This window comes from Octodon degus, unplaced genomic scaffold (genome assembly GCF_000260255.1).
Source record: "Octodon degus isolate 3935 unplaced genomic scaffold, OctDeg1.0 scaffold00122, whole genome shotgun sequence".
NCBI lineage: Eukaryota > Metazoa > Chordata > Mammalia > Rodentia > Octodontidae > Octodon > Octodon degus.
Genome location: NW_004524698.1, coordinates 2,557,968 through 2,584,152, shown reverse-complemented (window position 1 = coordinate 2,584,152; position 26,185 = coordinate 2,557,968). Strand labels below are relative to the sequence as shown.

The 26,185-nt window shown below is 38.6% G+C and overlaps 1 protein-coding gene across 1 annotated transcript in view; it reads right to left on the bottom strand.

Annotated features, from left to right (window-relative positions):
• Positions 1-329: 329 nt before the first annotated feature.
• The window catches only part of Lcp1 (lymphocyte cytosolic protein 1), a 45,014-nt gene continuing 19,158 nt past the window's right edge, over positions 330-26,185 (bottom strand). Inside the window, exons 7-17 of the mRNA XM_004640263.2 lie at positions 23,978-24,059; positions 22,309-22,474; positions 20,428-20,570; positions 18,601-18,696; positions 16,635-16,830; positions 14,257-14,335; positions 13,622-13,736; positions 12,616-12,749; positions 4,201-4,324; positions 2,798-2,922; positions 330-1,185 (exon numbers count right to left, since the gene is read on the bottom strand). Of these exons, the coding sequence (XP_004640320.1) occupies positions 1,053-1,185; positions 2,798-2,922; positions 4,201-4,324; positions 12,616-12,749; positions 13,622-13,736; positions 14,257-14,335; positions 16,635-16,830; positions 18,601-18,696; positions 20,428-20,570; positions 22,309-22,474; positions 23,978-24,059 (1,393 nt within the window). The 3' untranslated portion in view covers positions 330-1,052. The remainder of the gene's footprint in view (positions 1,186-2,797; positions 2,923-4,200; positions 4,325-12,615; positions 12,750-13,621; positions 13,737-14,256; positions 14,336-16,634; positions 16,831-18,600; positions 18,697-20,427; positions 20,571-22,308; positions 22,475-23,977; positions 24,060-26,185) is intronic.

The window sequence follows — 26,185 nt, the reverse complement described above, 5'->3', positions numbered from 1 at the left end:
CAGTACCCAACAAGGTAAACATTGATCACATTGATCATGCTGGCAGCGATCACATATGCTGATATCAAAGAGCAAATGAAAGCTGAGCAGGACTGCTTCTGAATGTCATCAGATATTTAGCCATATCACAATAATTACATCTAACAAGCAGGGCTAAATATGAAGTACAGTACACAGACAGGCAGCACCACAAAGGACAGGTGCTTAGGGATCGCTCCACACTGCCCCTTAGTGGCCTTCTTTTCCATCACACCTTGCAATCTTCCCGAGTTCCTAATCTACCTGAGGTTATTCAAGGTGCTAGATCTGGTCTGAGTCTAAATTCTAGATTTTTTTTTTTTAAAGGGGCTTCTTAATAGACAAAAAAAGTGAAAACTGATGGCATTTGGGACCTTGGTTCTGAGAAAAGCCCTAGTGTTGAGATTTACTTCTATAGCCATCAGACTCCTGTTTCCTCAACAGCCTGCCTGACTTGTCAGGGTTCCCCAGATGGCCAAGGAGGACCCCAGGGAAAGGTGGGCCACAAAGCAGGCACTGAGAGGTAGTGGGGCAAAGTCACTGGGGGACAAGGCACTGGGAGAAATGGCAGAAGGAGGATTGTGGAAGATTAATTATTGGCCTCAATGAACAGGTGGCAGGACAGGCTCATGGTCCCCTCCTCCTGGTCCTTATGTTGGATAAAGAAAAAAGGTAGCCAGATGCAACCAGCATGAAAGATTAAGTCAAAAATTAACACAGCAGTTTCTATCCTAACTGCAAAAGCAGAAAAAGTGCCTGGAAAATAACTTTAAAATTTTGTTTAGATTTTTCAAAGAAGAAAAAATTAAGAATAATGAATACTTATAGGAGGTAAGGTCTTCTGCAAAAATAAAAATAAGCATTTTCTGTTAATTGCAGGAGAGGCTGGGTGAATGTGCACTCCTTGGAGGGCTGTATAATGTCACCAACTTGCAAACTTTGGAATGGCTTGAATGGTCCTCATCCTGCCTGGGAGCATCCCGTGTGCCACCTCAGGGTTCAGTGTGTTGAAGGCTAGCCTGCCCTTCTGGGCATTACACTCTCTTCATCCCTTTCCCCATGAGGCAAGCAAACACTGTCATGACCATTTTGGGGTTCACTTCAACCAGGTCTTCTGGAAGGGCATACACTCTCGCTCCAATTTTTCTGGCCATAGAGATGGCATACCTAAAAGACAGAAGAGAAGACAAGTGAAGAAGAGCCCATACAGCAGTGCATGAAGTGGCCCTCCCAGGACTGTGGTTACCGTTATCTTGCAATCAGAACAGAGCTCAAGTATAGAGTCACTGGCAACAGCCACCAGCATCTTCCTGAGCTTACAGACACATCTTGGCTCCACAAGGCTTCCAACAAAAGCCATTTAGCTGCATAATAATGACCAGTGGCAGTATTTGTCCTTGAAAACTTCCCCATTTCCTACTATTTTTGATACCCACACCAGGGGTGTTTGTTTTGAGACAGGGTCTTGCTAAGTAGTTCTACATAGCCTTGAACTCATTACATAGCCCAAGGTGACCTCAAACTCTTGGCAATATGCCTGCCTCAGCCTTCCAAGCACTAGGATAACAGGCATGTGCAATCACATCTGGCTGAGAGTATTCTCTTGAGCTACAAAACATGGCAGAAAAAAATTTGAGAGCCAAACAAGAATTTATGCTAGAAAAAGTCTGCAAAATATATTTCAGCCACAGAATCACTTTTATAAGGGAGAGAAAAAATGCACTTATAATTCCTTGTATTATAGGTACCATTCCTTTTATTGCTGTCTTCATTCCAATTTGTACCCACATATACAAGTTTTTACTTCTGGTACTATAGTATCAGAATAGCTATATTTTTGTGTCCCGTATTTTTCACATAAAATTATCATAACTACATTAGAATACTTTTGTTTTACTTATAATTACATAAAGACAATCTTTATCTGTTATAATTCATTTAAAATGAGCCCAAACCACTACCTGGAAGTTCTTTTATTCACTTTGCTTATTCTCTTGCAATCTCTTACTATGGCTACTCTGGAGATTTTTCACCCTGCTGAAGACCCCATTCCTTTCTCCTGCTCTCCTGAAAAACTTGCCTCTTACTTTATTGGTAAAATTAAAGGAAGCTCATGGGGCAGGAATAGTCCCATTCTTTTCCCTTGTCCACTGCTCAGTAACTTCCTCTATGTTGCTTATTAGTGGCGTGATAACAATTTATTACAAAATGTAGAGGAAAACTGTATAAAACTCCATAAGTAAACTTTGAAATAAAATCACATATAGTCAAGATTTTGCGTCTTGCCTTATGGGAGAGTCCATAGAAGCCTAAGGCTTGAAATCAGTCTCTGGATCTCAGCTGCGCAGCTGTTGACCTTGTCAAGTGCCTGAACTCTAACCACACCCCTCTGACCATCAGGGCTTAAGATTTCTTCTTGGTCCTCCTCCTTCTCCTCCTCCTTTATTCTGAACTTTTACATATGTTCTTTGTCTAGAATATTTTCTCTATGTCCTCCACCTGTCAACTTTCCTCTCACTGATCCTCTCAGTCTAGGTTAGTTTAGATGTTATTTGCTCTAGATTTGCTTATGAGTCACATGAATATTCTTGGATTTTGTTTGGCTCTCATTGTAACACAAAGAACTTTGAACTGCTCTTACTCCATATGGAAGATGATGCTGATGAGATGCAAAAGCATGAATAGTGAAAAGAAAGCACCCAATACCATGACCAGTAGATGGTGCAACACCCAGCTGCCAGCTGGGTCTCCCCACTTGACCTCAGGTTTATTTGCTTACTTTGCATTGTTGAGTTTCTCTTCATCATCCAGGTTTTCTGTTTTCAGAAGGTCATAGTTAATGGAACCTGGCTGGATGGCATCAATGAGATCCAGAACAGGAAGACTTGTACTAATTCTTGGGTCCTATGGAGGAAAATGAGGGCTTCTGTCAACTCATCCCAGGGTTATTTCTATTCAGCTCAAGGGGAGAGGGTGGGTCTTTCTTCTTGAAATGTATGCAGCCTATCTGGCAGTGCCACAACATGGCACATGGTATTTCAAACTCTCTGTAGTGAGTTCTGCAGGGCTATTAGTAATTTCAGAAAAAACTTAATCCCAACAGCAGGAGGCATTCACAACTAGTTAGTACAACTAGAGAAAAACACAAAGGTTGAAACATGTCTTTTACCTAATGTTTATACAACAGAATAAATGAAGGAATTGTTTAAAAAGGAAACCATCAAGCTAGGCATGGTGACATATTCCAGTAACCCAGCACTCTGGGAGTCTGAGGCAGGAGGATTGCAAGCTTTGAGCCCAATGTGGGCAGGTTAGTGAGGCTTGTCTCAAAAAAGGGTAAGGGGGCTGGGGATATAGTACAATGCAAAAGACCTGCATTCAGTCTCCTGTACTGCAAAGAAACACACACACACACACACACACACACACACACACCCCTGAAAGAAGAGACCAATGATGTCAGCAAAACCTGCTTCACATGGGGAGCAGCGAGATTGGCAGGGAGAGTGCTGAGGATGGAGGGAACAGGAGAACCAGTAGATGCTCTTCCCTGGAGGCTTAAGGGAAACAGCAATGACAGTGATGTGATTAAAAACACTGACTGGAGCCTCCCCCAAGTGCTGGGATTACAGACATGTGCCACCATGTCCGACTCAACCTGACTTTTAACCCAGGAAAATGTAGTTAAGATGCATGGACACCATTATAATATGGATCTACTATGCCCCTTAAGGAAGAATCCAGCTAAGCTAATGAATGAGTTAAGAATTTTCATCAAACATAAAGCTGCTATTAGTAAAAATAGGTTTTGGATACATAGCACAATTGGTTTTTGAAAGACGTCACATAGGAGATCTTTTAGCATTTTACATTTGTTAGAATGTTAAAAACCTCCCACATTTAAGTGCACACATATTTAAGAAATTGCTCATTTTACTTTGAAAGAACAAGGTCTACAATGATGGGTTTTCAATGATGGGTTTTTAAAATTAAGTATTATGGGAGAATGTGACAAGAAGTTTGTCAGTGAAATGGCCAATGAACATTAAAGTAACGAGTCATTTCAGAAAAACCGAAAAGGAGGCCTTGGCTGTCACACCGAAGGTCATTTAATATGCAGTGAAAGCAATAAAGGTAAGTATAGCGCTCAGATGGCCTGTAAGAGGAGAGCAGAAATCCTACCTTGAAGCTAGAGATGGATGAACTTTTCTCTGCTTCCTTCAGTGTTTCATTCACCCAGTTGACAATAGTGTCATCATTGACCTTCTGTCCACCACCGATATCTTCCAGGATATTCAGTGTGTACCTGAATCAAATCAAGGTGATTTCTGGAGATTAAGTTGCTAATGCATTTAAAAAGGTAGAAATTTTCTTTCCTTTTCTTCCTAGCTATGTCCCAGGGGATCACCTGAACACTGCAGGGGGAAAGGACACATAATCGCACCAGAGGCTTCCATAGTAATTTAAGACGGAAACATATGGTTGTCACAGTGAAAAGCCAAACAAATACCTTCCTCCAAGCACTAGGCAGGAAGAACAAGCAGAACTTTAAAAAAAATATGAGAAATAGAAAATGGAACAAAGGACCTCAATCAGTGATACTGTTCTTAAAAGAACCATAAAAATCAAGAAAAACTCCCATGTTTGAAAAGACCCAGAAATGACAAGATAAAGGGAAAAATATAAAGGAATTTTTATATAAATAAAAATGTTAGGAATACTTTAGCCCAAAGGTAAGATGTACCTTAGACACATACAAATGTTAAGAGTTGGAGATGTCTTAAGAGAACACTTGTTCTCTTAAAGAAGATGCTTGTCTAATGACTCTGGTTAATGATTCCAGAACTATATTGAAGAGGAGTGATAGAGGACATCCTTGTCTTGGACCAGATCTGAGAGTAAAAGATTTCAGTTTTACCCCATTTAAAATTGTGTTAGCCATTGGGTTGACATAGATGGCTTTTATCAGATTGAACTAGAGGCCATCTATTCCAATTTTCTCTAGGACTTTGAACATGAATGAGTGTTGGACTTTGTCAAAAGCCTTTCCTGTATCAGTTGAGATGATCATGTGGTTTTTAGATTTGGCTCTATTGATATAGTGTATTACATTTATAGATCTGCATATATTGAACCATCTTTGCATCCTTGGGATGAATCCTACCTGGTCAAGGTATATGATCTTCTTGGTGATTTGCTGTACACATGGCTGACACTGACAAAGGATCTACAAACTGCATTATAGGGTTTCAAGATAAATCCTGAGGGGATTTGACTAACCTTTTCAGATACAAAAGTTACATTTCTTGTTATATATTTTTTGCTTTATCTTGGTCTTAACCATCCAGCAGGAAAGTATAATCACAAAGTATAAAAAGTAAAGCCATATTAATATGCTGAGCTATAAAAGGCTCAAGTCAACAACTTCTGACATTGCCAGTCCTATCAATAACCCACTACAATCATGGACTACTGGACTATATTGGAATATTTTGCTGAATTCACACACCTACAATATTTAAATGACAATCGAATGCCCTTCTCTGACAAAACTAATTAAAAAAGGGGGATGCAAATGAACGACTATTTTGTATCTGTATACTCAAAATAGTTAGGATAGATATACAACTGCATTCTCTTAATTCAATGAATGGAGAGATTTGTTCCAATAGTGTTTTTGGACCGGATATCATGTCTGCATCTTGTACAATGAATAACCACTAAAACAATATGCAATGTATTAATTATTGAAACTGTCCTACTAATCGGTTTTGAAACCGTCTCATTGCTATTTGTTTCTCAATAAAAAATTTTTTTTTTAAAAAAAGCTAAATGCCAGACAAAAAAAGAAGATGCTTCACATTGCTATAATTCCACAGAGAAGAGCAGAGTCACTCAAGTTACTCCCTTTTGGAAAAGAACAGAGCAGGAGCTGAGCAACAGGTGGGTTTGTTGATTTCCTAGTTGAGGTTTGGGAGCTGTCAAATTCCTCATGAAAGACCTCCCAGGACAACACAGTGACAGTGTGCTATTTTCAGACTGAAACTTAGGAGACCCATGACTGGATGTCCTCTGAAAGGGCCCGACCTAAATGAGGTCACCCCCATGTGGGGCCCTCACGAATTTGCCTACATAGTCCAGTGCCAATCTTTCTCCAGTTACCGTCTCTACACAAAGACCAATTCTCCTGTGATTTTCCACACAGATGTCAAATTTAATTCTTGAGATAAGAACAGTGTCACACTTCTTTTGCATTAAAAGAACTCCCCAGGATTGTATGCAAAGAGCAAGATAATCTCTGCAACATTTTTCATGAAAAAAAAAAATCACATTTACTAAACAAGTCCTGGGCTGAGTGTGGTAGTACAAGCCTGTAATCTTGGCACTTGGGAGGTTAAGGCAAGAGGATCCCCTTGAATTTGAGGTCAGCCTGGACTACATAGTGAGACCTTGCCTCAAAAAACCAAAACTAAAACCAAAATAAATGAGTACTTACATCTGCTCAGTGATCCCTCTCAAATCTCTCCCAAATCAACTGATTTTCTCTTCAATCTGTTTTTTTCCTCCTTACAGAATTTTCTTTCCACAATATAACTACGGCTATATCATTTGAAGTGACTCTCCATGACCCAAAGAACACAGGTCAAACTCCTTCACGTGGCTTATAAACCCTTCACAATTGGGCTCTGCTGTCCTTTTTTTTTTTTTTTTACACACTGAGAATTTTCTTCTTTCCTCTCCTCTTCTTCATTTAATGTCTCTGTCTGTCTCTGTCTATCTATCAGACTCTCTCCCTCCCTCTCTCTTTCTTGCTCTCTCTCTCTCACATTTCAACCACACAGAACCATCAAGAGCTCAACCCCACTATACATCTTCCTGCCTCCTGCTTCTAGGACTTAACTATGCTTATTTCCTGGAATGTCCTTGCCACCAATGGATTTCTAATCTTCTGAGTAATTCTCAGCTCAAGCAGTACATTAATAATAATAATAATTAATTAATTAACTTTAAAACCCTTTCCCACAATTTCTGCCAGAGATGATGTCTACTCTGTCCCCTTGAGCAAAGTCCAGGAACCCTGTTCTTCATGGTGTTTTCAGGGGTTAGCACAGCATCTAGTAAATGCTGGGCATTTCAAGGGTAAGTGGTGGGTGAAACAAATAGAGTGACTTTCTCCCAGGGAAAACAAGGAAACAATGAAGAGAGAAAATGCTTAGTTTGAGCAGAAAGAAAGATGGAACCAAAATGCTAAGGAATAATAAAGCATACAAGATAAATATCCTGGGCAGATTTAAAAAATATTCCTAGATTGAAAAATAGCTGTCTTTGGTTTGTTCATAAAGATATGTTTTATGCATAATTGGTCTCTGGTTTCCTGATAGCTAGTATATGCATTAAGTTATTAGCAGTTAGCATAGATTTAAGAATTTTAGCCCAGTGAACCATTCAGGAAAAAAAAATTGCAGGTCAGTGCTTACTTCATTAGATTTTCTATACATATAACCTAATGGAACAAGCTAAATGGAATCCCCTCTCATCAGGAGTTCCAGCTCTCCTTTGCTCAAACTGAAGCCAGTTTCCCAGCCCTCTCTTGTATTTGGAAACTAAATGGTACAGGGGACACTCCCACCTGTACACAAAAGTATGCCGGCAAAAATAAAAAGCCACCTAGGAACAGAGACCCGAAGAAAGTGTTGAATATTCTAGAGGCAGCTATCATGCTTTCTGGGTTTCAAGAACAGTCCCTTATGTGCCACAGAATTTTGGTGAGCACAGAACACCTCAGGTGAGACAGAAGTTTAAAATGAAAGCACACACATTTGTGAGAGTAGTAATGAATGTAAAGGGAAGAAAGAATAGAAGGAGGCTAGAGTCTCAATTCTACAGATTTCATTAAGCAGCTATTCATCTACAGGCAGATTAGTAATGTAACTCATTGCTTTTTTTTTTTTTTTTTTTTTGGCAGAACTGGGGATTGAGCTCAGGCCCTTGCTCTTGCCAGGGAAGCGCTTATTCTACTGAGCTATCTCCCCGGCCCTAATTGCTAAATTTTGTAAGCAAAACTAATTTGGACTATGTCCATCAAGATTTTTCCTTGTGAGTTAATTAACCCTTATTGTCAAACATTTTGGGGGGCAACTGCGCTCTTGGGTGGAATCCTTCCACCTAGATCTCAGTATAACTGGTGCTTGCACAATGCACTATGCTGAGAACGTGAAACAGCACTGTATGCCCCAGCCTTAGCCCATCCCTCATTCAACAAAAGAGGATGAATAAGGTGTGGATGCGAGGGGCCAGCAGGTGTGATGACTGCCTGCTCACTTCCCTGCCTTCTAACACTTGTTTTATTTATTTAACATTCAGCACAGAGGGACAAACCTCAGTGTTTCGTTTATCAAAGATTTCACCATCCACAGCCCATGTGATTACAGGGAGTTAACTTGTTTGCCTGCTTCAGATTCTGCTCATTTGCTTGACTAACAATTATTGCCATCTGCTGACAGCCTACTTGTTTCAGGCTTTTGTCTCCAAATTTATACACACAAACTAGTTGCCAGCTGTCCAACCTGAGAACAATTTCCATGAGATGAAGGGAAAAGGAAGCCTTAAGCATGCATCTCTCCTTTGTTCTTGAGGGGAAAATGACATGCCATTTATTGTCCAGATAAATGATCAAATTAGCACACTGGTGCAGTCCAATGAAATAAATTCCAGCTAGAGTTGATGTCAATTTTATAGGTCGTTAATATTTCCATGCAGAGAAAAGAAAATAGAAAGAAATGAAAAAAAAATCCCTTCTGGAGCCATTTACATAATTACCACTCATTTCTTCTTCAACAGTCACACATTTCTCTTCCATGTACAAACCTTATGTAGTAAACATTCATGAAAAATAAGATTTATTAATCATGTAAAGTCCTAGAACTTATCAAATATAAAAATACATACCAGCTCTCAGGTAGTACTTTGGATCATTTTATAAAATTTCCAGAACAAAGATCAAGTTACAAGGAGATCTTTTTAATTTTTTCTCTTCTTTTTTTTACAAGGTAATTTTTAGATATTATGAAATTTAAAACAGAAAAGATTGGGTCTGAATTTTTCATCATTAAAATAAAATATGTCAAAGACTATGTTGTGCTGTAATCCACAAATGAGTTTAAGTGTTATGACAAAAAGGACATTCACTTTCCAAAGTGTGTGGTGACACACGCCTGCCTTGGGAGGCTGAGACTGGAGGATCACCATGAGTTTGAGGCCAGCCTGGGCTACGCAGTGAGTTCAAGGCTGGCCTGTACTATGCAGTGAGACCTTGCCTCAAAAACTAAATAACTAACTGGATAAATAAATAAGACATTCACTCTTATTTTTAAAGGAATTAGTACCAAAAGGCAAACTAATCTACTTGGAATTAAAGAAACTTGTAAAAGAAAATGAAGATCGTTTTTGGAAATGCGGGACTCACTCTTAGGATTTTTCAGTGATTCCCTAAATATATGTAGTAAAACGGAAAATAGAGTTGAGTTCATTAGATCTGGAGCTTTCTTTCTGGGGGACTTCACATGTCTGCCTTCCATCATTAAGGAGACCTTGGCTTTAACATAGATGAAAGAGCTCTGTATTTGATAAATAAAGCAAATGTGAGTCAGGTACTAAAATCAATTGTGCTCACTGCTGATTCTCCTACACCATCTGGAAACACTGACATAATTACATCAAGAACCAGTCATAAAAACTGGGATCTGCAGACAGCGTGAGTAAAGCTAAAGTGTCTTAGGAACTACAGAGACATGTTGCTAGACAGAATGTCATGTAACATGTACTTTGCGGGGGCTTTCTTCTGGGTAGAAAAGTATGGTCAAGCTAACATAGGGTGTAAGTGGGCAATGTCAGACTTCCACCTGTTCAGATAAATTGGTGTAGAGATGAAAAGTAAAGCACATACAAGTAAACTGTTTTATAGTTACAGAGTTGTTTGAAATCCTTCCTAGGCACATGACTTCATACTCAGATTATTTATTATAATCTATTTTCTATTTGTATATCTTATGATATTTTATTATTTAATAACTAATATCACCAACAGGCCTCACATTAATCAAGTTTGTATTTAGCTCCTAAAGGCATCTAATGTCCCCTGTTATAGTGATCTTTATGAAAGTTCTTTAATAAAGGCATTTCTAAATAGAGAATATTTAACAGACTTGTGCTTCTGGGCATGATGGAGTAAAAGGACCTAAAACTCTAATTCACAATGAGAAGCATACAAAACAAAGTTGTCTGGACATTGGACAACAGGTAGCACAGCACAGTGGTCCCTAGAAAAAGGAAAAAAAGGAAGATGTGCTCTGAGACCACCCCAGCAGGCAGTTTCCAGCCTGCAGCACAAAGAGGCAAAACCCCACAGGGCAGAGCCATCTCCCTGAGTGCAGGCGATGGGTGGAGAATTCTAGGAAGTCACACTGTGTGACCTTCACTGAACAGAAGAGTGGAGAGGAGAAAACTTCTGGAGACAAGAGCGTCCTTGAGAAAGAGACCCCTAGAGATCCTCAGTCATTTTCTTCAAATCTTTAGCTGATTCCTGCTTAATGTGTGCATGTGAATGAAGTGCCAGAGGCAATGAGACAAAACACCAGAAACAAGCAAGTAGACAGGTCCTTGGTGGTCTCGCTGGACTAGAAACATTTGGTTCCCCCCATTTGGAGTGGAAAGCTTTCCGAACACATGGAACATCATGCAAAGTACTCAGAATATATTATTTCAATAATAAAAAACAAAATGAGCTCTAGGCTAATTAAACTCAAAAGATAAAAATAATTTAAGTAACCTAACTCGGTCCCAAACAAAGTTCAACAAGACTGAAAGACATATACAATATCCATTACACAGCAAGGAAAAATTTACAAAAAAAGCAGCATGTAACAGAAGTCAGAATACATGCCATATTGAAGACAAAAATTCAGTAGAAATAGAATGGGGAATAACAGTTATCATAGTTTTATTCTATATGTCAAGAAGGGTAGAGGAAAGAAGACACATGGAAAAAGACTCAAAATTTATAGACATGCAATTATACAGAAAAAATATATACCCTGGATGGGATTAATAGGATATAAAACATGGGTGAGGGAGAGAGATTAGTGACGTAAAGACATAGCCACACATATACAAAATGAAATATTGAGAGAAGAATGAAACAGAGAGGAAATAAAAGAATATAGCATGAGTAAATCCAGGGACCAGTTCAAATGACCACATGTATATGGACTTGGTATTGCAAAAATAGGAATGGGTAGACATAGAAGATGCATTTGAAAAAATAAATGCCAGAAATTTCTCCATTTGACAAAGTTTAAACCCCCAGATCCAATAAATTGAACAAACGTGCAGCATAATCAAATAGTTTACAGCCACTTATAAAGAGAAATCTTAAAAGCAGCCAGAGAAAGAAGACACTACACAAAAGAGCAAAAAGAGTGACAGCAGATTTTGAATCAAATCTAGGGCCATACCACCCTGAACATGCCTGATCTCATCTGATCTCAGAAGCTAAGCAGGGCTGGGCCTGGTTAGTACTTGGATGGGAGGTTTGAATCAGAACCATCTCTAAAGTCCTGGAGAAAAAAAACAAAACAAAGCAACCCACTAGCCTAGAATTTTGTACAAAAATAAAAATGAAAGATCTTTCTGGCATATAGAAGCTGAAAGAATTCATCATCAACAGACTTGTTCTATATGAAATATTTCAGGTAGAAGGAATATGATGTCAGATGTAAATCTTAATCTGTACAATGGAAGGACGAACACTAGAAGTGGTGAATTATGTAGGAATATACACATCATTTCCCATGTTTTTCAAGCCCCTTTAAAAGTAATTGCTACTTACACAAATCAGTTAAAAGTAAAAGGGTAGAGAAAGACATAGCATGCTAACCACCAGTGAAAACTAAACAGTGGTAAATATATTAATTAAGAAAAAGTAAATCTCAGCGGACTAAGCGCACTGGGCTGGCGAACGAGTCTGGACATGGTGGCGCATGCCTGTAATCTCAGTGCTGGGGAGGCTGAAAACAGGAGAATCACTATGAGTCTGAGCTGCGTAGTAAGATCCTGTACCAAATACATAAATAAAAAAAAAAAAGAAAGAAAAAGAAAAAGTAAATTTCAAAGAAAAGAATATCACCAGCCATAAAGTGCCACTCTATAATGATGGCATGACTCATTAAAATGAAACAATAATCCAAAATGTGTATGAAACTCATGACACATTTAATCTTTTTTTTTTTTTTTTTAGAACTGGGTATTGAACTCAGGCCCTTGAACTTGCCAGGGAAGTACTTATTCTACTGAGCCATCTCCTCAGCCCCTCATAGCACATTTATAAAAATACCAGAAATAAAATAGTAGAATTTAAAAGACAAAAAGAAAATTAAATAAAGAAAACAAAATGAAAAGGACTTCTTTGTTAGTAAGTTTAGCTTAAAACAAAATTTTGGATATGGTGGCTTAATTTAATCACATTCCCCAAAATTTAACAGTATATTTCTAGGCAAAGAAGACAGTCAATAAAAAGTTCATTCTCCTGAGTTGTACTACCTTCTCATTAGTTGCCACACCAAGGCCAATGTCAGAGTGCGGTTTCCTTCATTGAGATCTTGTCCAGCAATGCCGACTAAGGAAAACTTAGCTTGATTCTTCCCCAGCTCCACTGCATAATTACAATTCTCAAGCTATTGAAGAGCAAAAGGAAAACGATTTCATGTCATCACTTTGACTATGATAAGCACCAAATTAATTAATAAAAATAAAACTAAAAAAAATAAGGTTAGATTGAATGATTCTCAAGCCTCAACTAGTTCTGCAATTCTGGGATTCTGAACTAGATAAAGGAGGATTTTCCATGTGTCCTCAGCTAGAACCCCTTACTTTCATCCAAAATATTTATAGTGCACTCTTAAGGGCAAAACTAGAATGAATGACTATTATGAATATTTTCATAGCTATACATATTACACAAATAGGCAGTAATCCTCAGGTACCTGTCTGCAATATTTCTGAAAGGGCTGAATTCATGGAGGTGGACATGGAAAATTTGGATTCGCCATCTTCCATATACACACACAGCAGATGAACATAAAGGTCAGAGATTCCTGCAGCTACTTGTGGATCATTAAGGGTCACCCAGGTGGGAAATAGTGAGAAAGGGTTATGCCAACCCTGCTGTTGCAAAACAGTGTTGCCACTGTGTTGACAACAGACCAACTATTTGTACTAGTCAAGCTGTTAGTACAAAGCTCCAATTCTTTAGAAAATTAGAATGAGGATCCTGCTGGGAGGAAAAAACCCTGCAGCTCGGCTTGCTCTAATTATCTTAATTAGAATTTGCATCATAATGTTTAAAGACATCCAACATGGAATTATAAATAAGAAATAATGGGCTCGCTTTAACAAACTATTTAGGTTTTTGACTGCTGTACCATAATTTAATCCCTGGATAAACATTACTTATCTAAGTTTGACTGCCTGATAAAGTATTCACAGAATCTCTTGCAGGTCTATAACTTCATTTGCCTCTCAGAATATCAAAATAGTCCTTGTTTACCTTCTTCATATTGCCCCCAAGCTTAGGGTATGGTGGTTTGTTTACTCTGTTCCAGTCAACAGGGACTTTAATCTTTTCGTAGAGCTGGAAGATGACCAGGGCATCTGATAAGTCACTAAACAAAACAAACAAAAGAATATTCAGATATCCAATATTTTATTCAGGGGCTACAGCGGGCCAGGCACTTCCTTATATATTACCTCTGAGAACAATCACAATAACCGTGCTGAAGTGATAGGAGTTGCTCCATCTTTAGGGAAGAAGAAATTACGATGTAGAGGAACTGGGGAACTTACTTGCCCCAGATGTGCTGAGCCGTCCGGGAAAAGAGGCGTGGCTTTCACAAATAGCATAGGAGACATTTATCTGCTAAGTTAAAACTAATTTTTGTCTTGCCTGCTTGTAAGAAGATGATAGGCTTAGCACCTATGGTAAATTTGTCATTTTGCTAAAGTAAACACAGTAAGGCTGTTACCTAGAGAGGAGTTTTCCAGGGAAACATCCAACACCTTTCTCCCTCCTTAAGCGACACATACACATTTGAGGATGGATGGCTCCCACAATAGTATTTGAAATTCTATGGTCTTTGAGGTCTCTATATCTCACACCAGGAGTGAATTTCTGGCTGTTCTTACCTGTACAAATGATTTACTCGTGGGTTAATGCCCAGTGAGTTCATCCAGTTCCTAAACGTCCGTTCTTCTCTTGTCTCACCTAGATGAATAAAGACTGGTTATCTTTCAGATGCCTAGAAAATAGGTCATTTTCACTAACTTTTAACACAAAAGGCTTCAATAAATACTGAAGGTAAAATGAAAATAATAAAATAGTGGATGTGAGGGCCAGTGACTAAGCACCTACTTAGGCAAGCACAGGGACCAGGGTTTGATTCCCAGCACCCCATGCTACATGGGCCTTGCACCCCAGGCATGCTGAGCCAGCCCCCAAGACTGGGCATGGTGGTGCACGCCTATAATTCCAACTCTGGGGAGGCTGAAACAGGAGGATCACTACAAGTCTGAGCTGCATAGTGAGACCCTGTACAAAATACATAAAAACAAAATAAAATAGTAGATGAGGGTTCCTGTTCTGTGTTAACCTCCACTACCTCATTTCAATTCAACAAGTATTGCTGTAGCTTTTATTAGTATATGAAAGATCCTTTGTAGAGTAACTGGCTAGAGTTGGCCTCAAAGATTGATAGCCTTGCTGGAAAAATGACTTGAGCACCAAAAAAACCCCACAGAATCTGGAGAAATAGTAGGAGGAAGATATCTTAGTTATTCAAGTTGAGACAAAAGAAAAGTAGTATGACTGAATTTAGAGGTGGAATTTGAGCTTCACTTAAAGGGCTAATTAAAGCTACATATTAATGAGGAAAAAGTAGGGGATTTGGAGTAAATATAAACACAGAAGAAGCAACAGACAATTCTCTAGCAAGAGCACCAGGAACTGATTACACAGGGAGCTGCAAAACAGAGTGTGCAGAGATAAAGCTGTCTAGAGGCTGAAAACAGAGCTGGGGATCTTTGAATGCTGACAGCAGATTTGGGTTGATCTATTAGACAATGCTCACCATCATGGGTTCTTTTTTATTACTATAATAAATTCTTCAGCAAGGCAGATATATAATGAAAATTATATTTGGATGCACTTGGCATCAGTGTGCAGAATTACTGAAAGGTGATAGGCATTTAAATAGACATGCAAGGCTGGGGAGATAGCTCAGTGGCTTAAGTGCCTGCCTGACAAGCACAAGGTCCTGAGTTTGAGTCCCAATTAAAAAAAAAATAAGCATGCAGAGGGGATAGTGTTTGGAACTAGCATGTGGAGGACATTCAAGTGTTTGATAAATGAAAGAACAGGCTCCTAAGATCTATTAAAATAATTGGTGTAAAAAAATAATTGTTGTAGGAGATAATATGAGTTCAGAAGAGAAGAAAGAAGGAAAATAACAAGCCAGAAGACATTCTAAATGAAGAAGTATCAATATTTGTTGATTTAATAGATTAAAGGGTGAAAGAGACAAATATAGAGTGGAACGCAAGGTCTTCAGTTCTGATGACTAAAGAAAAACAAATGTTACTAAAGAAAATAGAATATTTCTAAAAGGCAGCAGATGCAGTGGGAGGTAGGATACAAAAGCAACAGGGGGCAGGGGACAGCTAAGGATCAAATGTTGGTGTTCTAAAGGGCAGCGAGAAACGGTGATGAGTGCGCTTGATATATAGTTTTGAGATCAACCAAGTGAATAGAGCCCTGACCATGACTTGTCAAATGATGAAAGGCAGCAGTGTTGGACAGAGATTGATATTGCATTTCCAGCTAGAGAAATGTATTTTGGAAAAGAATCAATCAATATTTAAACTTAGATTTCCTTGCTTTTGTGATGTTCATTTAAAAGTGATTTTTACTATTTCTTGTTTTAATTTGGACATTTTAAAAAACTAAGGAAACATTTTTGGCACTTTTGTTGGAAGAAACTGACTACATGTAGGTGGTCTTTGTCCAATCTTAGGCTTTTAATCTAAGATATAACTGTCAAGATTCTGTCTCAAAATATTTTTTTCTCTAAGAATCCAATCAAAGAAACAAGGCAAAAATGAAAACCTCAGTAGGTATATTCTAGCATAAGATAAATACCATCTTTAGATATCTAGTGAGTGGAGATCATTTCTTGCCTCTAGAAATGAGCAGAATGTATAAATTCCCTAAATTAGGGTTTTAAAGCTCAAGATTTATTTCATCCAATAATTAAATGCTCTGTCTTCTCTAAAACATTTAAATTCTAATAACAGATGAAGCCTATGCATGTGGTATAATTGTATTTATTCTTCTTCTTTGACTAATTGACTTAGCCAATTTATTTATTCTCTTTGTTGTATATCAGAGAATTGATGGGTTGTTTACACATATGAGGGGTTTACATTTTGCTCAGGAGGAAATTTTGAATGGCCATTGAATTAGTTTTGAGTACCTTTCCAAACATTTTAAGCTGCTGGTTTACTGTTACCTTCAAGAGCCCCCCAGTCGATGTCCTGGTTCTCCGGTTTGTGCAGGGCCGGATATTTGTTAAAGAGGTTGGCAATGAAAGCCAGGTTCAGCTTGGGGTTTCCCCGGACAACATCTGTGGCTGTGACAAACTGTCGGCAGCCCAGTCTCTCTGCCTGCTGTAACATGCATTCTGCCCTCTGGATGTCGTCCTTCTCCTGCAATGACAAAGAACGTGTCAAGGCCGGGCCAATGTCCCAAGCACAGTGAGGATGTGTGGTACATGAAATGGAAACCTCACTGACACCTTGGAGCTCACCTCAGGGGGACACTTAACCACAGCATGTTATTGTGCACGTGCACCTGCACCCCCACTGGAAGATCGCAAGTAAGAGGTGTCTCAGAGGTCAGGTAACTAAGACTTCTCACCTCTGTCTAGAATCATTGCAGATGAGTGGATGGTTGGCCACTCTGTTTGTAAAGAAATTCAGTAAATTCTGCAATCTTTTATTTTACATTTATTTTAATTATCTTTAGCCATCAAGCCTCCTTTATATTATTTTCTTGCACAGACTTCATGAGTTTTTTCTATTGAAAAGTTTAATAATTCATACCTATTTCTAAGTCACAAAAAATACCCGCCAACTTTAGTAAGAACTGTCAAAATCTGATTATATAATTACATATCCTGTATTGAACTGGTGTACTTGGAAACCAGACAAAACAAATATCAGCTAACCTAGATCTTGTCGCTGATACATAATATCAACATACAATATCAACTTGGCTTTTTTAGACTTCAGGTTGAGACCCACTCTACATATTCAAATGATTCCAGAGACTCTCAAGTCCTTAGTAAGTAAACTTTTATAAGAAGACTAAAATTTTGTTGAAATATTTCCCACTTTTTATAAAGTCTAAAAAACTACAATGTACAAAAAACAGAATTTAAAACTAGATCTCTTAAGTTGATATTTCATAGATAATACTGTACATTATATACCTGATGGCTCTTCTATCTTCATTTCCCATTTACGAAGAAGTTAACTTCAATATTACACCCTTGGATTTAATTACAATGATATTAAATAAATGAAGCACAAGAATTGACAAGGTGAATTCTTAAGATCACTGTCACAGGTATAGCAACAAAACTGAAAAATATACTCTTTTTAAAAAAATGTATTTAGGACAGGGGCTCCAGGGGCTCCAGGGGCTCCAGGATCTACAGGGTCTACAGGGGCTGCAGGGGCTGCAGGGGCTGCAGGGGCTCCAGGGGTTGCAGGGGCTCCAGGGGCTCCAGGGGCTGCAGGGGCTCCAGGGGCTCCAGGGGTTGCAGGGGCTCCAGGGGCTCCAGGGGTTGCAGGGGCTCCAGGGGCTCCAGGGGCTCCAGGGGCTCACTACGTAGATTGGACTTGTAGTAATTCTCCTGTTTTCAGCCTCCCAACCACTGGGATTACAGGCATGCACCACCATGCCCAGTCTCAATCACCATCTCAGCGTGCCCTGGGGTGAGGCCAGCATGGCAGGCTGGGAACTGAACGCTGGCAGCTGCGCTCTGCCTAAGTAGGTGCTTTACTGCACTGAGCTATCTGGTGGGCCTGAAAAATATATTCTTGATTTAACCATTACCCATGGATACATGATCAAAATGTTACCTTGTGCTCCATAAATTAATCTAGTTATTGAATATCCACTAAAAGTAAAACAAAACTGAAAATTTAAAATCCTTAAGTTTTAATATTGAGATCCAGTTGGTTTTGAAATGATGGGCATATAAATAAGTGCCTAGCATGGCAGATGGCACTGAATTAGCATTTGTGTGTTTCCAGATTCACTTTTCCACAGTTACCATAAAACTATTAAGAGTTTTTTAACAGTGTCACTGGGATTTGAGCAGAACTCCAGAGCAGGCTCATGCAGAACAATGGAACAACCAACACAACGGCTGTGTCCTGTTCTCTAAGCACAGTCTGGCGCATCCTTACCCTTAGTCCTGACATGTCAATAACCACAGCAGGGATACCTTCTTCGTCTCCTTTTGGGGCCACCTGCTCAAGCAGGTGGTAATAAGCTTTTGAGTCCTGAAAAAATTAAGAAACAACAATTGCAAAACGGCACGGCTAATTACGTACTTAGCATGACAATAATTTCCCCGAAGCAAATATTTTATTTCTTATTCCACTGTCATTGAGGAAATGTAACTTAATGAACAAAGCTAGAAGAATTTGCTAATTTGGATGTTCTGTTTGGCTGGTTATACACATTATTTGATTTTTCTTCTTAATGGAATTTAACAATTGAAAATACAAGACACACAGAAGGCAACGCAAAGAAGCATGCAGTATCGTGTTATCCTAATGGGAGAAAAGCAACTTATGTATTTAATTGTATACAGAAAAATATATATAATTTTATACTGCTTTAGGAGTCAGTCAGCTATGGTTTAATTTTTAAAAAAGTGATAGAAAAGGAAAGCAGAAGTTCAAAGCAGAGTCTAAAAACATATTTAAATGCATAATCAGCAAAAGAAAAAAAATATTTCAGACTGAAGGCTGAGGCTTGAACACGTTTTCATACACGGAAAAATATAACAGTAACGGGTATATTTAAAGCTCCTCTAGAAACTGGAACAATGTGTAAATTTAGCTATAACATATTGGCTATAGGTATTGACTCCTTATACTTTTCTTAGATTCTGTGTGACTGAAGGGTACTCCAAGGTGCCAGCTGTTCGGACACACCTGACAGCAAAGCCCTCTGCTGCTTCTTGAGGCCAGGGGCAGTCACTGTGCAAGCACCCAGCTTGCTTGGCTTTTAGTGATAGGAACCCAGGTAAGTGGACAGCCAAGATCACAGATCTTAATCCTGGCTCAAAAGATTTCCAGAAACCACAGACTTTGACGCTGTGAAACCCATTTTGGTTGTGCTGCTAGAAGAATGTTGACAAGCAATGTAAGTTCTACAGCTAGAAACATTGCGTTAGCTGAGATCATAAACAATGGGGGACTTTCCACTTAGAAGCTTTCCCCTAACTGTCCCTGTGCCTGGAGGCCCTGAATTGTAGACACCAACAAGTTTCCCTTGCCCAGCAGCAGGACTCTGCTACCCAAAGAGTCTGGTTTCTTGACTGGTCACATGATCTTTCCCCTGCCTTTCTCTCTCCAGAGAAGGTTTTCATTAACTTGTAGGGAAGGAGTAACTGAAACACTTTCCTCATTTTGAGTCCTAGCCTCTCATGTGCATTCCTATGGTGACATCTTCTGAACTCTCTTGAACTGCTCCTTCAGCTCTGTATGTTGTGGCACCTGTTACTGATGCCAAGCGCAGTTTCCTCTCACTTTGGCATGGAACCTTTCTAAAACTTGAAAACTGTAGTGTATGCTTTCTTCAGCCTGACCCTTGTGAAACTTTTTACCTCAGTTTCTTTATAAAATGGGAGGATAATAGGCCTTACTTCAGGGGCATCTTGTGAGAATTAAATGAATCAATGTCATTCTCACTTAATTTTTATAAAAAGGATACCCATTGCCACAAGATGCTCCCCTTAAAAGTCTTAGCTCTCTGTCTTACCCTGATAATCAAGCCTCAAGCCAGACTCCTCCCTCAGAGGCGGCACTAAGCCCCTGGGCTGATGGTGTGCATGACCCAGAACTAGAGCAGCAGACAGACCCTTGAGGACAGTGAGCAGCTCCAAAACAGGACCACACGAACCCTAGAGCTTCTGAAGACACGAAGTTCAGTGTCTGTGTTTTCCCTAACACTCAATTTCCCTTTCCTGCCAGTTAGTCAGGTTCAAACCACACTCCTCCTACCTTGATGTCAGTGCTGAAGTTGCTGATTTTGTTGCAGCCTGCAGTTTCCAAGTGGTAATTAGCCCACCTCAGCAGGAGGTCTTCTGGTGAGAGCTTCATCAAGTCCTCCAGGCTCTCTCCTTCTCTCAGAAGAGCAATCAGAGCTGAGGAAGCACAAAACCCAAAGCAAAGTAAACTCAAGGGATGTTTGGGGGGATTCATCTTGACTGACATAGTTCTGTTGCAAAACAAAAGACAGCAGCATTATCTCTCTGGGGCAAATGTGCTAATAACCTTTCCCACAGAACAAACATTCTAGTATTTTTTCCTAAAAGAAGTTTGGACTATTGTGAGTGCACTTTCTATCTCCATTTTCTAAATGGAGAAGACAAGAATCCAGTGAATCTCAGTGATATGGCTGAGGACACAACTAAGAGAATGACCTAGATGATTACCCAGAATGCTCTGCCAGATCCGTAAAATCACATTTCATGACTTGACCACACTTCTGCTCTTAAGAGATCAATTTTGTAATAAATATAGTGTTCTCTTGGCTCATCCCATAGGTGTTTTATATTTCAAATTTTACCCTGCATAATTATAGCAACTCAACACTGTGTTCAGTTCTCTGTTTCCTCAGATAAATATTTTTTGCTCAGATAGAAGGTTTAAATTTAGCTGATTTGAATTTGCAAATCAATATTCTCTTTCCTGGCTTTAAGATCACTATTTGCTTTTGTATATTATGATTAATATATTGGTTTTGAAGTGAATTCCTCATTGTCTATTGTGATTTGAGCATATAAATAAAAATATGTATAACTGAAGGTTAAGATTTGGTTACATATTTCGTTTTGGTAAAGGGTAACATGGTTTCTGTGGGACTTAGCTATGTCTATCTACTATCTCTAGTTAAGCAACTGTGGAACCTCTACTTAAATATAGACAGTATGGTAAGAGAAGACAAAGGCTGCCGGCTGCATCTTTAGTTCAGAATTTCAAAACCCCAAGTGTAATTTTTTATAGTCTTTTTCCAATTTTTCTATTTACTGTGTATATTTAAGATATATAACATACTGTCTTCATATACTTATCTTGCATAGCAAAATGATTACTGTAGTCAAGCAAATTAACATCCAATTGTCTCATATAGTTAACTTTCATATCCTTTTCTTTGGGTGGTAAGTACCTAAATAATTACTTTATTGGAAAATTGTCAACATATAATTAACTATACCCATCATTATGTACATTATCTCTCTAATTTTATTATCCCACATAAATGCAATTTTGTACTCTGACCTGTATCTTCCTCTGTAGTCTACATGAGAAATAGACTATGTTTCTTCCAAACTGGGGCTTATTCTAAGTATGTAGATGTGACTAGGCTCCCAAACTCTAAGTTAAAACTAGCATTGCTTGCTAGGAAATGTCTGAAAAGCAAAGTGAGCTCTAAAAGAAAGTTTTCAAGGTTGAAGTCCTAGACAGACTGAGTTATATGCCCTAACCAAGCACTTATTATTAGTCTGTGGTCTTAAAAACTTTTTGTCTGTCATTTTTTTAATTGATTAAGCTTATTGGTACATTTTAGGTATACATAATGATCATATTCATCATAAGGAATTTGTACCTGTACATAGTATAATTTGATTCTGTTTTTATTCCCATTCTCTTGCCCTCCCTTCAATCCACCTTCCCCTTTTTATTTACAAATAGACACACAATGATGCTGTATCTTTTTTTTAAAGTCCGGTCACTCAGCATAGAATCTGTTACATTAATATCATGGACTCAGTACAAATGTGCAGTTCTTGAGACTTCCTGACATCTCCGCCCACCTCCAGGCCCTAACACAGGCATTAGGAAGCCATGCCTCTCACAGCTTTGAGGCTTTGGGCTTACCTTCATTTCTGCTTAGTTCAATGTCAGCAAACAACCCAATCTTGATGACTTGCCACAAAAGTCCCAGGACCAGATATGGCTTCCCCTCCTTCAGGTCCTCCGCCCCTATGTTAACCACGTGGCACCCAATGGCTGATGCAGAGTTCAGAGCCAAGTTCAAATTTTCCTGAGGGAGGAAAGTATGTAACTTTGGGTCTGTCACTTTGCAGATACCAAATGATGACTGCTAGTTGGAACAGCAATGTTTTCCTTGTGGAATGTTCACAGGCCTAAATGTTCACTAGTTTTAACATTGAAGGAAAATAGTGGAACATATCATGCTAAGAAGAGAAAATCCAGTAACCGAGGCACAGAACTTATGCAATCACCATGTGGTCAAATCCACACTGAGTGAAAGTCCCTTCATGGTCAGCAGAAAATTAATGAATCATTTCTTTGTTTATCTTGCATGTAAAGAAGACTACACACTAAACGTCTCCATTAGTCAGAAAGAAAGGGGCACCTTTGAGGGATGTCATTGCCCTGTCACAGGCTATTGCTAATAAGATGACTATTTGTATAAATTGAGATCATAGAAAAGCTACAGAATAGATTTTTGAATTGCAGGTTTGGTATTATGTGAATGAAAGAGACAAAAACCAAATTCCTAGAAAAGATGTGGGGTGGCTAGCAGGACAACTTACTGAATATCCAGTATACCTAGGCAACTTGAATACACGCACACACACATGCATATGCACACACGCGCACACACACACACACACACATACACACATGGATTATGACCTAAAACAGTGCATGTATGTAACACAGTTGGAGTACAGTCAATATGAAGTTTTCAATTTAGATTCTATGAACTGTTCTCAGATTCATAATGCAAGAGGGGATATCTATGTCAAAGACATACTGTATTTTTTATGATAATAAAGCAAAGGCCATCAGAATTGAGAATTCTTACCCTAGCGTTGAACGAACAATGCTATTTCTACAAATGGTCAACATTATGAATACATTTAATGTCGCTGCTTTCCAATCTGCTTAATAACTGCTCTCAATTTGGTCACTACTTATGTTTAAAAAGTACAGAGGGCCACTTAAACTGAAACAGGAGATACTAATCTGTTCATGATTTATAAGTAAGATATGGTTTCTGAGCCAGAACATTGCAATAATGCTAGAATATTGAAAAGTAGGAAATATACAGCTTACTTTCTGCTGGTTATTCTTCTAGCTAATCAGCAAATTGAAGGACTAAAAGCAAGTGATATTTATTACACTTGCAGCCGTGGCCAGCACTGCTGTGAAGGCAGCCAGAGAACTTCCCGGTTTTCACCCTCTCACTTCTTAGGAAGGCTCACTGTCTCAGCTAAATGTTATGAATTTGGCATCAAATCAAAGATAAATTGCCAGTGAAAGTTTGAGTCAAAACATCAGTCAGTGTGAACTTTATTTCACCAACTACTAACACCCTGCCCACCTCTTCTCTTACCTGCAGCATTAGTAAAAGGCCATAGGGAATGTGTCCTTCTGCTCCCACTAGTATAACAAGGGCCAGCCCAAAGTCTGGGCCTGGGGAAAGGCTAAGCTCCTGCAACAAGCTGGCTCAGCAGTGATGGTGTTCACTGCTTCGACGCCAGTCTTGCACTAAGATGCGGGTGTGGAGACATACCTGAATGGTGAAAGGGGTGAGTTTCTTCTTGTTGATTGTTCTTTCATCAATTGTGTCTGGCACTGACAGGTTGATCATCTTACTGAAAGAAAAACAAGTAAATGAAAGAAAACAGGATTTTGAGTGACAAAGCCCAGTACCACCGAGTTCAAATTCTAGTAATATCATTGAACATATTTGCCACACATTATGTATAGTCAGTGTTTAGATATAAAATCACCCATGTGACTTTGTCTAGATTCAAACTATCTGTGAGAAAATGTCACGTTCCAAAAGACACAGTAATACTTTGAGGTAAGAAATAAGGATCCTTCTTCATTTGCTCACCTAAAAATCTGGGATAGTATCCTTGTTCCTTTAGCATGGCAGGAAGTTCTAGGTGGATGAGCAAAGCAAATGCCCCATGAATACTTCTACTTTCCTAGCTGTACTGAAAACTGTACTCACTATATGAAAGGCTATCGATACACTTCTGAACTTATACAGTGCCTACATTTCAATTTGATACCTCATCAATATCTTCAACTCATCATCCAATTGCTTTTTCCTATCTTTCTCTAATCATTATTCAATCAGAGCTTTATCAGTTCCTCCACTAATACATTTATCAGATATCCAAAGCAAGCAACTATTTGTAGAAAGCTGATTTTATCAAAGTCAGTATAAAAATAAATTCCTTTAGGACCTAAAAATAAATTCCTTTAAGTCACCTTCATCTTCCTTAAAAACTAAAGGGAATAATAGCAAGATAAAAAGTAATGAATATGACTATGATTATTCCCATTTAATGAGAAGAGAAATAGGCATTAATAGTTTTTCATAACAATTGTTAAAGGGCTGGGGAGACTGTTATTTTATTTAATTAATTAATTAATTAATTTATTTATTTATTTATTTTCAGAACTGGGGATTGAACTCAGGCCCTTGTGTTTGCCAAGCAAGCACTTATTCTACTGAGCCATCTCCCCGGCCCTAAGACTGTTATTTTAAAATATATTTCCATAATTTTGTTGTGGCTGTTTATTGTGGATATGTATATTTAAATAAAAGGCACTTTACAACAACTATAGCAAAACAACCTCCTAAAATCATCCTTTGAAAAATATGAAATTAGTAGTGAATTTCTGGGAGATGGTGAAGGAGAGAGGGAGATAGAAACATATATTGTATCTCTTCCCTTGAAAAACCTCAAATCCAAGTACAGAGACTAAATATATGGCTTTGAAAAACTATGTAACAGTCCAAAGCAGAGCATGATGATACTGTAGTTCCCAAAGTATTACAAATAGCATGTCCTCTAAGAATTTCATAGAGGAAGAGATCACTTGAAGAGGAGATAGGCCAGAAAATGTCACGGTGAATGGATCTGCATAGAAATAAAGGGTGGAGAAGGACTTTCTTTTTTCTTTTTTCATAATTTTATTGAGAGACAAATAGCAATGAGACAGTTTCAAACCAAACTGGTAGGACAGTTTCAATAATTAACACACTGCATACATTCTTCTTAGTGGTTAATTGCTGTACAAGATACAGACTTGAGATCCTATTTACAAACACCATTAGAACAAATCATTCTATTCATTAAGAGAATGTAACTATATATCTATCCTAACCACTTTGGAGAAGGCCTTTCTTGAAAAGGAAAATAAAAGGCAAAGCCAGAGCAGCAGAGTACATGGAGATGGGAGTTGTTTTTGTCAGAGCCCTCATTCATGTCATGGTCCTCTCAGAACCCTGGTCTGGGGCCCAGGGAAAACAATTCAATCCAAGGAAGTGGAAGAAAGACCATGGGTACCTCAGGTGTGAGCCTAATAGAGCAGGACTTGATCCTAAGCATTTTATTTCATGTTTAGCAGTGGAAGCTTTTAAAAATAAAATCTCATGATAAGCTCTAATAAATGAAATACCAAACACAAAACTGCTCTGATTGAAGCAGAAGAAAGAGACTCAACATCTTGTTCCCCACTTTTCCCTTCAACCCCTGAGCTCACTGCAGGCTAAGTGCCTCCATGATCACCTCTCTGATGTGACAGTCTGTGAATGCAAGAGCTAGAGAAATAGTTTTAAAGACACTAACCCAAAATGACCACTACTGTTTGGAAGCCTTCTGTGGAGAGAATACATTGCCCCTTTCCAGGTGCCCTCCCTATTTCCTTGTACATTTCTGTGTGCTACTCAAAAGTCTGTTTGCTTCAGCTTGGCTTGTAT